The sequence below is a fragment of the Necator americanus genome, chromosome V (assembly GCF_031761385.1).
Source record: "Necator americanus strain Aroian chromosome V, whole genome shotgun sequence".
In the NCBI taxonomy this organism is placed as follows: Eukaryota; Metazoa; Nematoda; class Chromadorea; order Rhabditida; family Ancylostomatidae; genus Necator; species Necator americanus.
Genome location: NC_087375.1, coordinates 6,182,486 through 6,201,448, shown reverse-complemented (window position 1 = coordinate 6,201,448; position 18,963 = coordinate 6,182,486). Strand labels below are relative to the sequence as shown.

The 18,963-nt window shown below is 39.4% G+C and overlaps 1 protein-coding gene across 1 annotated transcript; it reads right to left on the bottom strand.

The window, feature by feature from the left end:
- Positions 1 to 13,132: 13,132 nt before the first annotated feature.
- On the bottom strand, positions 13,133 to 16,645 carry RB195_013058 (uncharacterized protein; the record flags this gene model as incomplete). Its single annotated transcript, XM_013440797.2, has 3 exons — positions 13,133 to 13,235; positions 14,734 to 14,800; positions 16,588 to 16,645. 3 exons carry the CDS (start codon positions 16,643 to 16,645, stop codon positions 13,133 to 13,135), a joined length of 228 nt encoding a protein of 75 aa, XP_013296251.2.
- Positions 16,646 to 18,963: the final 2,318 nt, after the last annotated feature.

Below are 18,963 nucleotides of genomic sequence, written 5' to 3'. Positions count from 1 at the left end.
GAATGAACCGAGACCGGTTCAACGTACGTGTGAGCATGTGACCATCGGATACGATGGTATTTTCGCCGATCGGATATCGTCATTCCATAAATAGGATCATCGTTGTTTTCGATCTGTTCGCTGAATGAGAATGATTAATGTTTGGATCGATGATCGATGAAGGATCAGGAGCGTGGTTGCAGCTTCTTCAATCTCATGAGTCATTGAGAGAAAATTGATTGAAGGAATGTGAATCATGGGAGAAAAAAATCCATTGAAGATATCGATACTGGGCGGAATTGGAATGCCGGTAGAGTTTCGAAAAGCCAGAAATTGGAATGGATGGAAATTTCTGTCAAAACAGCTCAGCACAGAAAGGAGAGTGTCTCATGGAAATGCTTAGTAGAGGAAAGATCCTGGATTAATCTTTAGAATATGACTAAAAGCAAGAGCTAGATGGCGCATAAGCGCTACCCATCTGGCTTTTTATGTCGAAGAGATACGAGTATGAGATACGGAGAAAACGTCACCTCTATGAGGTGGCAGTACAAAGAAATCTTCGAATGTATCGCGAACGCTTCTCCAACACATTTCAAGGAACCTTTTTCCTGTTTGAGATCTTATCCTTGAGATATGTATAGAAGTAGTAATCATGGATGAAGATTAAGTACATTACTTAGCTCCAGTTTCACGCGATACAGGTAACAGCGCAAAAGTCCGAACTTTGCTTGGATTTTGCCGTAGCGATTCCTTCCCTCTTGTTTTAAAGGTAGCGTACCATGAAATTCCCGATATTTACATTTTTCATAGGCAATATAGAGTTGGGATTGTAAATTACGAGTACAAGCATGGTCACGCTCAATTTCTCTAATCGTCCTGAACAACGGCGTGAGAAACGGCCTCGATTCCTGCGAGAAACGTTAGAGCGTTCGTGCCTCGGTTCCTCAGCAGCCTATTCATTGGTTTTGCTTGAATAGGCTGCTGAGGAGACCTCAGTGATTTCCGATCGCTCGCTCGTGGACGCGGCACTTGTGCAAAGGTGGCGCGTTCGAACGCGTCTTCTCGAAGAAATTAACGCCATTTCCGACACCGTTTCCTGTGACGATAGGGAGAAGTTGAGCATGACCACACTCGTATTCGTAATTTTTAATCCGAATTTTATATTGTTCACGAAAAATCTAGACACTGGAAATTTCATGATACGCTGCCGTTAAATGGAGAAAGTGGCGTTAATTATCTTGGCTTTGATGCGATTCTTCACCGAAAGCTAGAAGTCATGACTTGTAGCAGCGTCTGTAGGTGGAGCAAGGATTCACTTCCGCACATTCTCTTGTTTTTGCACGGACACGTTTAACGACATCGAACTAAATGTCTTTAGCTCGTATTGCGCCATAACGTTCCTATAATCGGAGGGGATCCATTATCTTCTTGTGTGGGTCATCCTTTGTCATCTTTTCTATTGATGACCACTTTTTTCCGGAGGTGTTCTACATTTTGCAGAAGTAGGGAGGTGGTGCAACCATTCTAATTTGCAGCTTCTAATTTAGGCATTGGAGAATGCAAAAGTCGAAAAAAAAAGCCTGTTTGTAGAACATAAGCTCTCTTCCCTAATATTACTTACTCCGTTAATGTCTCCTGTTTGGCTCATTTCACGAACAAACGAAATGAATTTATTCCCGCGATGCGGTCATGCGTGCGCGATTTACGCTCTCTTCGCTTCTCGTCGTACTTATAAATGATTCTATGTGAACTATAAGAGCGTGACGTTGTAAAATTAAACTATTCAACACCAATGAATAAAGCTCGAACCAAAACAATCAACCAAAACATATTCAAGACGAAACATGGTCGAAATGTAGTCGGCACCTACATTTCTCTGGGCGACGGCGACGACATACCACCTTCTGTGCAAGACACAGATGCTTTAACTTGTGCCCACTTGTAAACGGAAGTATGAAGTGGTCAGTTCTGTTTCAAACCCTCTCAGAAAACTAACTGTTCTACTAGTGAAGGTGATACACGGGTGCCTCACTAGTGGGTGATACACAGGTGTCTCACTAGTTTTTTTCCTACAGTAGCTGAACATCAGCTTAACAACTGGGATTTTTTCTTGAGATAATTAACTGTCAGCCAGCACGAAACTGGTGTGGGTCAAGTGTGTCACTATTTCATTAGTTAGAGTGATCTGCGGATACCCCATCAGTTAGTGATACACCGGTGTCTCACTAGCCTTTATGGGCAGTTTTGAAATCAACTTTAAATAGGATTCCTTTTGTGGATTCTCTAGAAATTGTCACCATACCGTTAGTAGGTGTGAGACACGGGTGCCCCACTCGATGATGATGCACGGGTGCCTCGCTAGCTCGCGCAGTACCTTTGGGATCAACTCGAAGTAGGACTTTTTTCTTTTTTTCAACTAATTGGCAACCTCCATAAAACTGATGAGGGATCCGTGTTCCCTTGTTCCACTGGTGGGAATGCGCAACATATGTACCTAATCACTTGGGAGTTAGAAAAATTCATCAGAGGAAGTTCATTAGAGGAGACGCGAAATTTGAATACGAAGAAAAACAAACTGAACATATGTCATCCGTGCTAACACAACGCGACATCTTACCATTACTTTACATTGGCCTGTGGGAGACAGTTACTGTTCCAGTCCGCCCATAATGAACGTATTGATTATGGAATTTCTTGCGGATGCGATGTTTCTCCTGTTTTTACTGGAACTACTATCGAAACTGGACAATATAATGGAGGCTCTGCAATTTCACGGGGTTTTTGCCTCCTTTTTTATACAATGATGCAAAATTTATCTCTTTATGATGCCTTTTCGGAAAATTTCTTGCTACCGAAGAAAACAGCTATGCATATTTGTTCTGCTGCGGAATTCATTTTGCATTTTGCTTGTAAAATGACTGTTATTTATCAAAATCAAGTTGATTTTTTTTAAATGCTAACATTTCTTTTGCTTCTTTTTTGATTCAGTATCTTTGAGATGAAAGTCGCAAAAGGAGTTACACATCTTCTGCGGTTTAATCATTTTTTAAAATCATTTATATATATATATTATTAATTTAATATTTCCTTTTCATCACAGCTTTTTATGATAGAAACAGTACTAAGGGGAAGATTCCTGGTTTTTTTCTTCGATAGAGAGAGAAAAAAAGCTTGAAACAAAAAAAGTGTGTTGGTGTTTTTGTTTTTTAAAGTTTTTTAAGGTGTTTTTTGAAGTAATTCTAGACACTCTACTCCAAGCATTCCTTCTTTAATTTCAAGCTATTTGCTCCCACTACACAGAGGATTCTTGAAATAATTTTTACATTCTTACGTCCCGTTTTGCTAACAAACAACAATCCCTTTGCACGTAATTTAACTCTCCGTATTCTCAATGGATGCGCGTGCAGAATGTTGATGTATCGTGTGCTTGCATAACTGGTTCCTAGTGTATGGAGGCTTTCCCCGTGCATTTCCACCACTACCATCCAGTCTTGTCTCGTATTGAAACGAGTACCAGAACATAATCAATTCTCATCTCGTTCCACACGGTTGAATGTAGAGAGATATTCGTACCCACGTTGAACTCACACACGTCTCACGAAAAAGCTCTCACGAATCGGCGAACTGGATTGAACGAGGTCGTGTTTATCCTGTCCGGCACAATGGCACCACCAATACGCTTTTATGTCCTTTTGTGACTGAATTGAATGTGCTTTCACGGTACTATAATACATCTTACGATTTTATGGCTTAACCGCAGGAAATTTATAAGAGACAGACCCTATAATTTAATTGGCAGCAATTTTGGATCCTTCGTAGTTGTCTGGACCTGGAAAATTCCAGGACTCTTCCTGGTGGATTTAGCATCTAGCTGCGCATCAAGTCACATTGGCGCTTTGTTTCATGTAAGGCAAAAAGAAATCAAAGCAAGTTTATACTCTTCGCTGACTCTTCGGAAAATGTGACCCAGTAACAATTGACTGACTTAGTGCAAATGTCCATATGAGGAATCCCGACAAATTTCCAATTTCCAGTATTTGTAACGTATAACGGAAATCTCGTGGTGTTTTGATGGAAACAGCTGTTTAAATAAAATTCTGTAGTTTAATTGTACATTGGATATAATTTTTGTTCGAGCACCCGTTATTATGACTGCAAAAGCTTCTCCATCAGCTAAGCTATCAAAGAACAAATATTGAAATTATTTAGGAAAAATAATTCAACCGAACACAGTCACAAAATAAGGAACAAAGTTATCCTGTAATTGAATTATTTATCACTAATTTTGATTTGTCAACTTTCAAAATTTTTTACTAACCAGTAGTTAAAGTACTTTTCAATTTTCTCTCAATTTTTCTTTTAGAAATCATCCTTTCCTGAAACTGATCCTCTGTTCATCCATAAATGTACATATTAATATATTTATGTATCTATGCCCCTTTCGATAGGAAAACCTTTCAATACAAGGGAATTGGCAAAACGAACGATTATTAGTAATTAGATTATCCGTGCTAACAAAACATGTTTTCTTATGATATAGTTATTAGTTGAACAAGAATCGATCACAAAAGAGCTTAAAGCATCACTCCACGAATCTGAAGTGGTACGCATTTCAGGTGGAGTATTCGTATACGGGATGGGAGACTATGGAGAGGGGGGTGATTCCGTCCATTTCTTCCTAATTGCCGTAAAAAAACGGCCCGGAAGATGCGGTGCCGCACAAGGCTGGCGCGCTCCAGTTGAACTCCTTGTAGAAAATAGTGCGCTAGAACGCCTGAAGCCGTATCTTCCGGGCCGTTTTTTACGGCAATTAGGAAGAAATGGACGGAATCACCCCCTTCTCCATAGTCTCCCATCCCGTATACGAATACTCCACCTGAAATCCGTACCATCTCAGATTCGTGGAGTGATGCCTTTAAAGATCCGAGCGCGGTTATATCAATTCTAATTTCGTTGAAGCTTTTTCTGGATCGGTTCTCACTGAATGTTTCCCATTCGCTCTCTAAGAATGAGTTGAAAGTAAATTCCTCAGCGCCCACAGATTCAGAGGAAAAATCATCACTGAAAGAAAACCAACGAAATTTTTGATCAGTCACGGATTGTGTGCTTATCTCTGACCGAATTATCCGTAAAATTTGTATGTAAGATGTCAAGCTTTTAGTTATCGAGAATACTCGGTCGATTTCGGACGTTTATTGATTGATTTCTTGTTGTTTTTGCAGTGCCTATAAAACATGAATCAAAGCCTTAACACAAAGCAAAAAAGTGAACAAAATTCGATTTGTCAGCGAATATTGCTAATATTCCTAAATTTTCGAGAAATTTTAATATTATGTTCTAAGCAAACTGCTCTGAGCTGCTGGATACATCCAACAAGAAGTCAAAGTCCCAAGAAGAAACGAATGAATAGGAGAAAACCTTTCGTTTCTTCATGGAAATCCACATTTGTGAATCCAGTGGTTCCCTCCTCAATTCCTCTATCTCTTGTCTCCAATTTCGTTTACGCTTCTGGCTTATCCTGCCCTATTTTCGACGAAAAAATAAATGACAATAGTGACATGTTCGTGGTGTCCTTTTTCACGTCTTTATCTGCAATGTTGCTTCAAAAGCATATATCATTCGTCGCCACGTGATCTTGAAGAAAAGTGCGGCGTGAGGGTGATAGATGTAAACAGGCGAAAGATAAGGAAAATGTTTTTCCGGCGGTAGTAACAGTCACGGTTACGTTTCACCCGACTGAATAGCGATCAGAGAACTGAACAAAATTTTTCGATTGAGTCAGGTGAAGCAAAAACATTTACAAGAACCCGTTAAGAAAACTCATCCTAAAGGCAGCGTACCACGAGATTGACGATGTTTAGATTTCTCCACTAGAAGATAGAGTTAGGGGTGTAGATCACAAGTGTGAGTGCTATCATGCTCAATTTCTTCTAGTTGTGCTGCAAAACGGTGTAGGAAAAGGTCTTTGTGATCAAGTTTTCCCACTTGGCACCTAGTAGCGAGTACACCTCTGCAGGCAGATATGAGACGTTACTGGATGCGTCGTAGGGAAATTTGATCGCCGAGACCGTTTCCCACGACGTATTTCATGATAACTAAGGGGACGTGAGTGTAATCGCGTTAATATTTGTGATCTGCCTCTTACTCTACACATTTGCGTGGAAAAATCCCAACATCCTCATCCTACCCGGAGGATCCTTTAAACGAAGATTTCAATGATACTGTTCCGGCTTTTGATAAATTGGAACAATGAGCAAATGGAATGGATGGAATCAACGTTACACCCACGCAAAAAAATGTTGGGAATCAAGTTAGGCTAAGACAGCGTGTAGTTGCAACAATCTCTGCTCACTATGGACTCTTTGATGAGATCCTTTTCAGCCATGAACTATTTATGAGTGTTCATGAAAGAATCAAGGAAAAAACTATGAAAAAACAATCATCTAGGCTTTAGTTCTAGCGACAAATATGTTTTTCGTCTGTAACCCATAAAACGTGAATTCGTTTCGAATTCTATCATAGAACTCAAGCGAAAAAGGGCATAATTTATGGAAAATAGACTGGAATGTTATTTTGACGAAATGATAAATTATATATTCACGTCATAAATGCTGTATATTCGATAAAACAGTGAATGTTTCGGTTTCAGAGAGTTGTCAACAAGGTGATCACTTGTGCCTATCTGCTTACGTAGTTGTCTGAATAAAATAGTTTTTGGTTGCGATCATCTGACCGCTTACAAAGAGGAAGAAAAATCTGAAAGAATCCTAGTGACGAGAATAAAAATAGTAATTTGATGGATTGATAAGATTTTAGAATTGACTAGTTGTAGTTTAGATTTTGGGGACCAGTTCTCGCAGGCGCTATCAAAATTGCTGCTCAGAATAGGTTTGGGATTCATTTTTGCTTTGTATTAGGTATAAATCACGTTTATAAAGAATCCTTCATACGGTTTTGTGCGTTTATGCGACCCTGCAACCCAAGTTTTTCGCTCATACGTCATAAGGATAAATATTTTATGACTTCAGTAACTCATGAACAATTCGGCCCACGCCCGCTTGCCATTCACCAATGCTGATTAGGTAACTGAATATACGATGCGATGTTCCGTAAAAATAGAACATTCCCGTTCCAAAAATATCCTCATCTACTAGCCGTTATGCTCAGTGCCAACCAGCGGAAATGATGCGTGCGGATTCTGCAGGAAATGATTCCTTCTTCCAGCGGAGTAGTCATTCCCGAAAGAACTACTGGACTAAATTGGAATGCATGTACGGCTCATTCCTGCATTTTGTTGACGGAATAAGCTAAAAAATGAATTTAATGTGAACCACATGTGAAAAAATAAATATAATATTTTTCCTAAGTTATTATATTAATTTTAATAATAATTAATCAAGTGAATGAATGCTAATGATGTAATAATGTCTCCATAATAGTTTATTTTATTCCATAACTTACTACTTTTTTGCCACAAATCATTTCCCAATCATTTACCAGTTCAAATGTCAATTTTTCTTATTCCTCCTCTTAAATATTCACGTTTACACTTTTCATATCATTTTCATATGAAATATATTTTTCAAGCTCATAGAACTGTATTTAAGAACTTTTATCCATGCTTTAAAAAAATATGGAAATAAAACATCGAGAAAACATGAAAAGAACGTTTACAATAACACTTTTCACACTTCTATTTCTATTTTTTGTATTATTTTATTTCTTTTCCACTTAATGTCCACAGAATTTGTGTTCCTGTTTTTTATCCTTTTTTTTTTTTTTTTTTTTAATGTTTTCGACTTTTTTGACGCCATAAATTGCAGCGGTTCTCCAAATCCAATTTCTTTTTCTTTTTTTGAAATATTTACAAACTTTCCTCTCTTCGTCTTAAATTTTCAAAACGGAAACAAAATAAAACAAACAAACAAACAGAATTTCTCCTTGAAAGTCACAAAAAAAGTCTACAACTCTCTCGATTCTGGATGTGCTGTTCTCTGGCCGATCTCATCTCGCCGGCTACAAACTGAACCCACGTGAGCATTTTGCTCCCGCCTGGCATAATTCCATCTGATTTTTGTGATCTTCGAACGAAGAGATTAAATGTGTATACATCAAGATTATTCATGGAATACATTAAGAATGCAAATGTGGGCGGATTTCCTACTATCACACGTCATTGCTGCATCTCCTTCCACGATTCCTGACATCCGAGATGTTTTGAGATGTGATAAACAAAAAACATCAATAATACGTAGGATAAACATTCTTTATACGTCTGCGAATGACCACAGTATCAGAGGCAGCATCTCTTAGATCGATATACATATATTAAACGAATTTTGAGAGAACCGCATGACTCAATGGGACCCAATTTGTCACATGACTGCCTATATAGTCCTAAACCTCAAAAATTTGTCTCCGATCGCTTATACTCGTCACTTTTCGTTCTCGGAGCAATCGAGAAGCCCTCTTTCGTTCAACTTGCAGGTCATCCTTCGAAATCTACAATTTCGTGTACGACTACCCCTTTACCGTAGTTATGTACCATATTTTGCGGCTAAAAGGATTATTTGAAGATGATGTGCGTTCTAGCGACAACGCATATTCGTTAGGGCCTCAGAATTTTGCGTGACGGACGCATCGCGCATGGCGCCAGACGAAATGCATGAATTACGGCGGATGCGTTGCGGTCACGAGCATAAAACAAAAAAATTTCTATAACATGTTTTCTCATAATGTGGTGAATAATGATTTTTTTTCACGATATTGTTTTTCTCTCTTTGGAACCTGTTCTCTGCTTTGCGCATATGATTGGTCACTAATTTCTGAACAGCAGAAATTACCCGTGACACGAAAAAAAGCTACTTAAACCGATTGAATTTTTTGACGCATCTAATTTTGCACTTGAATAAGAAACCAAATTTCTGCAGAATTTGGCAAAGATATTTCCAGAATTTCTAAAAGATCCCTTTCTTGAACCCTTGATGGATTACCTTATGGAGCGATCATTTTTCATTTTTGTTCCCGGTGGAGTCATGCGGAGATGAGGTCGTGCACTAAATTCCGATGTTTCGTCAACACAAGCGCGACGGCTACGCAGTTTTTCCGTCGGCTGGTGCTGCTCCGGAAGGAGACACAATTGATGAATAGATCCTTGATTTTTGGATGCAAATGAAGGAGAACATTTGGGGAACGAAAAGTTCAGAGAAGGATCTCACGATGCTCTGGATAAGTGATTGTATTGCATCTGTTTGTTCGATTGAAGAAAATTCTCCACCTCCTCTTATGCAGTCAATTTAGTGGAGCCAAATTTCATTCATAGAATAGGCGTCATAAGCCGCTAATCAATACGCATCTACTTCACAGCCCACTGTTTTTTTTTTTGTTTTTTTTTCTTTTCTTGGGTTAGCAAAACATTCAGAAGCGTTTCAAAAGTATTGAATGGTGTTGTGAGTCTTTTAACGACAGTGGTCCAACGAGAACGAAAAAGAATTTGCAGAGATTTTTCATTCATAGTTTCAGAAGAACGGCGAATTTCAGAAATTTCAGAATATTTCAAAGCGGCACATGTTTTAGAAGTTCAGAAGAAATTTCTAGAATATGGACCGTTTTGAGGGATTTCTTTCCAATTCCCACTGGATTTTTTTCTGACGCCATTTATTTCGGGAAGTAGCAACGAAGAAATGTTGTGCTCTTCCTGATTTCCCTGCTTTTTTCCTGCTCATTGTCCTCAATAAGTAGTTTATTAACCAAGTACATATCGGGCTTCTAAATCGGCTATCGTCTCATCGTTAAAGAGGAGGTAGGTGTTTGTCGACGGATAATCCCCGTGTTTGTTTCATTAGTCGTAAGTGATTTTTTTTTGTGGTGATTCACCTGGATACACTATAAATACCATCATTCCTGCAAATCCAGCAAAATATTGTCGATTTGGAAGCAATCTATGTGATATGAGCCAGCGCTGCAGTCTGTTGCGACCTATGGAGCGACTACGGATCAATTTGGCTCACTGCCAAGTTCCATCTGCGCCGCCGTCCATCTTGATTGGCGGATAGGCAGCATACGCAAATGGACGAGTTTGCGGCTGACCGGGAATACCATAGCGGGAGAAAGATGGGGCGGAAAGTTATGAATAGAGCGACTTTCCTAACTAACCCGATATAGCTGTCGATGTTATTAAAGATCGCATTACTCCCGGATTCTCATCCGAAGTTTGGTGGACTGGCGGAAACGCGCGCTGGTGGAAGCGATTCGTGACGTCCGTTGCGTACGGAAGAGACGTTTGGATTGTAGCGTTGGCTCCTCCCTTTGTCTGTCCCACCAACTCGTTCCTTCCTTGTGTGCAGATTGGACGAGTTTTCGTTAACACCAGTGTTAAAATTCTTGAGTAATGGAGAGGTGTTCGGCTACATTTTTTCCACCAAGCTTCGCAATTTCACAGTTCCTCACGAATTTTAAAGTGGTACAGGAATAAACAAATAAACAAAGGAAAAGAATATCCACCCAGAAAGGACTGCGAATACTTTTTGCTGTCTTTAGTGTCAAACACTTGTTAATGTTCGGTTTTTTGGTTTATATTGGTATTGTATGATATTGATTTGACATTGATTCATATTGATTTGGCTCTATTTATAATTTTTACGGGTTTTGGAAACCCTCATCATTTCCTTAGTTGTTTGAAGTTTTTTTTTAAACTTAAAGTAGAAAATTTAACATCTACTGAATGATACTTTGATATCATTCAACAACTTTTCTATTTTTTTAAATTTAATATTCTAAATATTGGAGGAATAGGAAGTTCTTAGTGATATCTCTTAGCATTTTCTTCAATCTTCTTTTGAAATTTGGGAGTTTTTCGTGTCGCATCCTGTATTCCAGTGATCGGTACGCATTTGTGATCGTTCTCCGATGAACCTGTCGTGTTCTGTAGTCATGTGGTCCGTGGAAAAGTGCAGTGATCTACATTTTGCACCAAGAGAAAAAAGAACGTCATTCATGTGCAAAATAGGATTCGATTTTCACGTCGGAAATACTGTTAAGAGGTATGTGAGTTGAAAAAAAGAAGCAACTGTAAACAAAGCAAAAATATTCGAATCGTATTGTTCAACGTGATCAATCAATACATACTCTAATGTATATGATGAGATCGAGATGATTGTGTTTCCATTGATTCTCGATGGTTCCTGGTTAGTTGTTTATGGAGCACGAGTAGCAGCTACCAGTTTTGTTCCGCGTTCAGCCCAGTAAATAGAAGCAATTTCGGGATCGCTTTTGGGTCGCAGGTAATTGTGCTGCTTTTTGCTTCCTTACAAAGAGAACGGGGCGGACAATCGAAGAAAAGCGACAATGGTGAACTGCTGAATCCCAGGAAAACAATTTCTAGAATTTTCGCTTCTGCTGCTGTCATGTGCTGAACATGTTTCAATCCGCTAATCGATTTTTATTCATAAATAAAATATTGGGTCTCACATTTTTTGATTTTTAAATTCTCATGACAAATGTTTTTGTTATTGAACGTAACCAAAATCCTCGAAGTGAACATCGGAACAGTGTCCAGGTGACCACGTGGTGATGGTGAACACAGACATTGTTTTTTCGGATTCGCAGACATTGTCCGAGCGGCGAAAGTGGCTGACTGGGTGTTTTTCTTTTCTTTTTTTTTCTAATTCCTGTCGGAGAAGAGTCTCTTTGATCCAGGATAAGCAAAATACTTGGAGATTAAACATAAGAAAGACGCCACATGGTTATGGCTGTGTTTAAAAGGCGTAAAGGCAAGTTTCGGGAGATTAGGATGAAGAACCGGAATCGGCGGAACGGCCGAAACGGCAGAGTGGGTGGGGCCGTGAGGACAGGGGACCGGATAAAAAAAGCAGTCGCAGGGTTGAGGAAAAACAAGCTTTCCCAAGAAAGCGCTCCCTGACGAATACATTTCGATGCTGCACGCTCTGCTTAAACGGATACAATTAGATTAGGTTAGAACTACACCCTTACCCCTGCATCTATTCACTTAGAGATCCCAACATCGTCAACATTCCATAATACGCGCTGCCATCTTAGAGCCAAATCCTAATTATCTATATGGATGAGCTAGTATTGAAAAAAAAAGCTCGAAAAAAAACCAGCTTAGGATTCCTCGCGATCAGCCGCTGCTCGCTGTCGATTTTTTTCTCGCTTTTTTCAGTGTTAGTTCATCCACATGAAAGTTTAGTATTCATCCTCAAGAATACATCTGGTTCTCCAGCACTGCACCGAGGTCCCATCAGAATTGAAGTGCATGGTTTTTGACGGGCCATTTTGATTTTTGGCGCCTTCCTAAACTCTTGAACTATGATGCACAACATGACATGAAACGATCATTTCTGAAACGGTTGCCGCCATTCGAACGAGATCGTTGACCATTTTCAATCATTTATCGACAAATGTCCTTCAATAATGTCTCCGGGGTGTTGTTTTTGCGGGGCGACGGTTTTTTTTTTGTGCTCTCATGTGCTCGGTGCAGATGGCAACATAGTGCCTCTGCTCTCTGCAAACTCTCTCTAGGATTCCTCTAGGATTTCATCTGCAAGCGATTTTTTTTTACCAAACATTTACTCTTTTCTTCAGTTCCAGATGTAACATGCGCATCCATATGAGAGTTTAAAGTTTATTTTTCAAAGGAATACATTTAGCAATAGGGAACACTGCTATGTACATCATAACAAAGAAAAAAAACAAAATTGCTAAAATCGGACCCGTTATGATGAGTAAAGAATCGGGAAGGACACAGAAAAAGTCGTGATGAAAATGAATAAAACTGAAGGAACACTGCTGCTATGCAGCGATCTGATCTCATTTACGATAGACATAGCAGCGAATTAATTTACGACTATATAATAGAACCCGAAAATAAAACAAATAAAATATGGAGAAGGATAGAGAGAACGGCTGTTTCTGTGTATGTAGTGTTCTATGTCAAAGGATTTCTTCACCATGTGTTCGGTGAATTACTCTCACTCATCAGTACAAACACCGATAAACCGCACGGTGGTACCTCGTATGTATATGTAGGAACGTACTTATCGTATCGAATAAGTCATATACGCTAATCGTTTCAACTATGTGCAAGAAAGTAGAGAACTCCAGTCCCAACTACATCTAAATCGATGGATGGGACCTAAATTCGTGAGTACTCCTCATAGGTGGTGAACGGAGACTCATCCTCCTCAAGAATTGTCGGCATTGGTTCAATATGACTTAGATGTGAGGAGAGAGATGACCTGAAAAAAAGGAGACGTTGAGGAAAAATGCGTCCCGAATTCAAGAGAAATAAATTTCTGGATACTATGTAGTGCATTTTTACAAGTTGGACGTAGTTCAGTCCATAAAGTAACGCACATTAATTCATCAACGCAAAATGTCTTCTGCTACGGCCGTCGGAGCCATAACACATGCGTGCTATGCCCTTTTTTCCATATGTACTCTAAGCATAAAACGACCCACATGTGCCCATTCGCTCAGTACGATAAAAAGTATTCATTTCTCGTTTGTTCGTATAGTTCTCGTGTCACGAGCAGTTTTCCGATGGAAACCATACCATCTCGATGAGAAAAAAAAAACTTTGCGAGGAATTTTCTACACGCTATATGTACATAAGTGCCGGAGAATCCAATTTATACTTGCTAAGATTGTCGCTTTGTGGAATCTGTGTATGTGTGATGATCGGTCACATGGTCAGCTGATCGTATCATTCGCTTCACATTAATCAATTGTTGTTTGTTTTGGTGTGAGAAAACAATGAGATAGGGGGAGTAGAAGAGAAAAATAAAATTATGCAAGGTTGATCACGCTGATCATAATGAAAAATCAGCAAAACATAGTGAAAATTAGGCCAAGGTTGGAATTTTTTTTCAAAATTTGGCTTTGATTCCCTTTTCAAGACCGGAAACGCTGAATCCGAAAGTAAAAGTTTTTTTTTTTAGTTTTAGAAAAAAAGAACTTTATTTCCCCGAAAAATCGAAGAAAATTGAATTGTGAGCATCCAAGCAAGTATAAACCTAGTCCTAAAAATCTATCCAAAAAAATGGATCCTCTAAAAAGAGGCAAACAGATCTGCCCTTTTTAATTTCAAGTCTCCATCATTGTTTTTTTTTGTGAATTTTACTTAGTCTTTTGACGTGATAAGCGCTCGATTACTACTGTATTTACTCATGAGTTCACGTGAATTTACGCCTATAATTTGGTTTGCTATGGTTCCAGATAGTTTGTTTATCTACATGGGTCAATACGTTCCCCGTTATTTTTTCAATATTCCAAAGATCATTGAATGTACACATTAAAACAAACAAGTAAACAACATACATAGGATTCAAACAGCTTAAAGATCTAGGAATTCTAAGAATTCATAGATCTAAGCACAAGCTAAGCTCTGCTATGATATCAGTAAAAATCCTGGCAGCAGCTTAAAAATCCAGGAAGTGGACTGAGCTCACTTTTGGAATCAAATCTTACACAATTCCTTTGCTACCGCTGTTTCAGAAAAAGGTGGAGAACAATTTTCTGCAAGCACAGGGTTAAACTTTTGCAAAATGCGTCCACTCATTCACTGCGAAAAAAAACTTCAAGAACAATTTATCGACACTTGTCCTCCTCGGTTAACGCCTCGTCCCGAATAGCCCATTTATTACGGTATCTCGTGGTGGAGAAAAGAAGGAAAAACCCTTGCACTACATAGTACAACCGAAATCGCATCAAGAAACGTTAGAAATGTCGACCAACCTCTGTCGCTGCTTTTTTCTCTCCTCATAAATTTGTGCCAAACACAGTTTTGACGATTGTACTTGATCTGAAACAGGCGAATGGGAATGAGAGGAGTACGGGAGGACCTATTGCCGAAAAAAAGAATCGTATCATGACAGGAAATTACTCGCGTGAGTGTACGCGCGTAATCACATCTCTGGAATGTTATCAAAGCTCGTTTCTGGGGCTCATTTCCTCCGGCTTTTTTTTCGTTCAAAGACTACTCGTGCAACAATATCGTTTCGTGGTTGTGAATTCTCGTTAACGGGCGTGCACGAAACACGAAACGAAAGGATTTTATAGCGTTGTATCGGATGAGATAAGAGCAAAGAATGAAAGTGCATAAGTTAGAAGCGATTCCAGGTAGCTGATCCTAGACACTGGGGTCAGCTGGTACAACCAAATGATTTATCGTATCTCTTCTGCTGATATTTTTAACGTATATTTGTTTCAATGAAACGAATAACAGTTAGTGAGGTGAACAATAATGACGTGTGGAGAGCTGGGGGTACCCGATGAGGGTTGTTGATGAGCCAGTACCAGCACCGCCGCCGGCTGCTCACCCCCCGACCGCCTCTCCCCCTCCTTTCCATCATCGCCATTATCATCCTCGTCGAAAGTTGCTGCATTGAAAATAAAAGAACAAAAGCCTAACTAAGGAAATGAACAATAGCCATATACTGCGGAGGAAGGAGGACATGGAATGTACGGTGGAATGGAAGAGCCAAAAATTATGGTTTATTTGCCCGACGCCATATCCAAGAAAGTCCTTGGTTTCCAGAGAATTAGCCCACACTTCTACATAGTGCAGTTTCGGGCCAATTATTTTTCTATTCTTTACAATGTTTGAATCAAAGGGAAGAGTTGTAGCCTGGAAAACACTGCTGCTGCAAATTCTGGAATAAGCAACTGCTACGTTCATTTGAACGTGATCGTAAGCCTCACTGTACTCTTAATCCTGATTGAGAAATTTCTGCAAAAATGGTCGTAGAGAAAAGGATAATTTTTCCCGAAGACTACTCAAATGACTATGTCAAAATTCCTAGGAAAAAAAAGATAGTGGAACGTCCAAACAGCAGGAGGACTGGTGTAAACTTTAGTGCTAGGATTTTGTTTGGAAACTCTTTAAAAATCCTTGAACGCAAGAAAAATCTACCCGAATCACGAGACCCTCAAAAAACCCAGGAAGAGGATCGTTTACCGCCATGTCTCTAGGAATTACTTACTTTTAGCTTAGTGACTGAAGGGAACATTTTACGGTTAAACAGGAATTTTCTGCAGTAAAACAGCATGATATTAGCAAAATGAATGTCGAAAAAGCTGCTACGGAACGAATCAAATCCCTATGAATACGGAAATAAACCATGATAGGATGTCTAAAATAGCAGACTCCTTAGAGATATTCCTGGAATCTCGTGCAAAAGAGTCGCCGCTGTTTGCCGATGCAATTTGATATGCGCTTTTCTCCATTGCCCTCCAAAAGAGTCACAAGATGTACGCCGTAAAGGATTGTCCGCCCTTTTAGGTCAATAACCCGGTCAACTGGTCTGAATACTCGGACTTTTTGCTGTAAGGCGTCGCCAAGATTTGTTTTCTGGTAGAATTTCAAGACACAAACGTACGTACATGGTCTACAATCCAAACCTACATAAACGGACTGGCAGGTAGCAAGAATCAAGCTAACCCAAATAGGAAATCAAAAGTTTACGGTGATCAAACATTACAACAGAGCATAGCTCTCAGCCCAAGTGTAAAACAGACCAGAAGGAGGAGAACGAGCCCCGTACAAGTTATCAAACATCCAGAGATTTCATAAAATTTTCATCAACTCACTTCCTTTGCCGACCAACTTCATCAGTTTGACGAAAAAGCTCTTCCTCTTCATCGACATTGTGCAGCGTAAAGGTTTGATCGATTTTGTTCTAATAGGTAGACAAACGCAGACGACGGATGACAACTTTTCGTTGTAGGACGTCAATCCGACCAGTAGGTTACAGATGTGGTAGACGCACTGGAATAGACTGGGAACGTCGTTGGAAGGCGGAGCCCGATTCCATCGTCGACTCCGCCCATCATCACCACCCCACACCGACACACCACACGTGCGGCTGGTGCATGGACGGATCGGTGGACGGAAAAGTTTGCACGCGATACAATAAACAATATACGGAAAAGGTGAACGAGTGATGAGGAAAATTGTAGAAGGAAAAAGGATTTGAGGATCAGAAGATCTTCTGGATCTGGTTTAATATAAACGTATACAGAGAAATATTCTTCATAAGTGATATTTTAGAAATATTCAGGCGAAAAGAAGGAACTTATAGAACATTCCTTTTTCCTTTTTGACCTTTTTCTGATCATTTGTTATCCACGAAAACTCCAGATCCCCAAAAATAAAAGAAGAAACGATACGAGCACACATTAAAACCAGAAAGAGTGAAGTGGAACGTATGAATTTGCAGAAATTTTCAGAGAATAAGAATCGGAAGGAGATAAGACATTTTCGCCTTGAATGGAATTCAATGTATAATACAATCATTGCTAATAAATTTGAATTATAATATATAAAAGAAATGCGATATAATAAAAAGATAAAGTCACTGGCGTATCACAATCCACTTGGGACACGCCGACGCGTTTTCACCAGTGCCATTCGTAATCGTTGTTTTTTTGGACCCGTGTTCCCCTCTATACAATGATTTACGGGTGCCAACCCTTGCATCAAGTCAATGTTTTTACCTACTCAGACACGTCTGCCGGTAATTTATGGACGCCGGAGGGAATGAAAGATTTGGTTGACACTAGCGAGTTTCCGACCCATCGACCATAGCGGACCTCTAACCGACTACGCCACACAAAACCGCCCCCACACCCATTAGTGCAATCTAATATGATACATAAATAAGATGTTGTATTAGGATTCATATTTCCTTGCCGTTCACTATTGCGTGCCGAGAATTGAAAAAAGCACTGAATAAGATGGTTGTGAAGGACTCTATGGAAATTCCCCACGTCTCCGTTTTTATTCCCGCAGCAAAATGATTGAGATTCGTGGGCTGCGAAGTTCGTAGGTTCTATCGAAGGGGGAAAAACAAACAAAAAACAACAAATTCCATTGGAACAATTTCACGAACGTTTCTAATGAATGCGTGGGCTACGAAGTTCGTAGGTTGTATTAATGAGAGAAAGAGAAACAATAGTTTTCGTCGAAGCAATTTCACGAACGTTAGTAATGATGGTGCACTTTTGAAAAAAAAAAACAAGAACTTCAACACATAACGAACATAGGGATGCCTAGTGGTTCGAGAAAGGACTAAAATACTTTTGTTTTAAAAAAAATTTGAAGTATTCGAGTGGAATTATGCGAAATTGGCAAGGATATACATTCATATGTACATACATAAGACGAAAGCTTGCAAATGCTCAGAGGTTCAGCAATTTTTTTTTTCTAAAACACCTCATTTTTTGGATTGTTAGATACATTAGTAGGAAAATGTCAAGCAAACTACTTTATAATTGTCTGTTTTCAACATTTACATCAAAAATCAGCGATTCATAGGAATTTCAAGGCGATTTCCGGCCACAGCTCAATTCCATTGTCCATCCATAGGCGGCTGAAAGCCAAACACAACGGGGAAACTAGTCACGCACACTTCCTTTTCGACTTATTTTTAGCCGTATTCTTGGATTTTTTCTCCCCAATAGTGCACAGCTTTCTCATCTTACATTGAGGTACTACGGTTGTCGTAGCCTAATTACTAACTAACAAATCGGTTAATTAAACGCAGAAGTAAAGAATTAATACAGTGACGTTACCGTTCAGTCGTTTAGCATGCAGCGTTCGCTGAGTTCTTTGAGCACGGCTTATTGCCATAAAACTGGCTGTCAATCACATTTTCTGATAAGAAAGACATAGCAGTCTACGCAAGCGAAAGAAAAAGTTCCTGCAACGAAATTGCTAGTGCATAACAAATACCTTGCTGGAAACATAAAACATACCGAAAAAAACAGCTATTACATAAATCTTATACTCAATAGAAATTAGCTACAGTAATTCGTAATTCGCTTAATGGAAACGTATCACGAAATTGAAGTGAAATGAAAATCCAAGGGAAAACGTAGAGTTCGGGTAGCAGATTGTGGTGCCCAGCGTGCTTCCACTTATCCTTCTCTGTTCGCCGTAAAAAAGGGCGTGGGAATCGCTTTAGT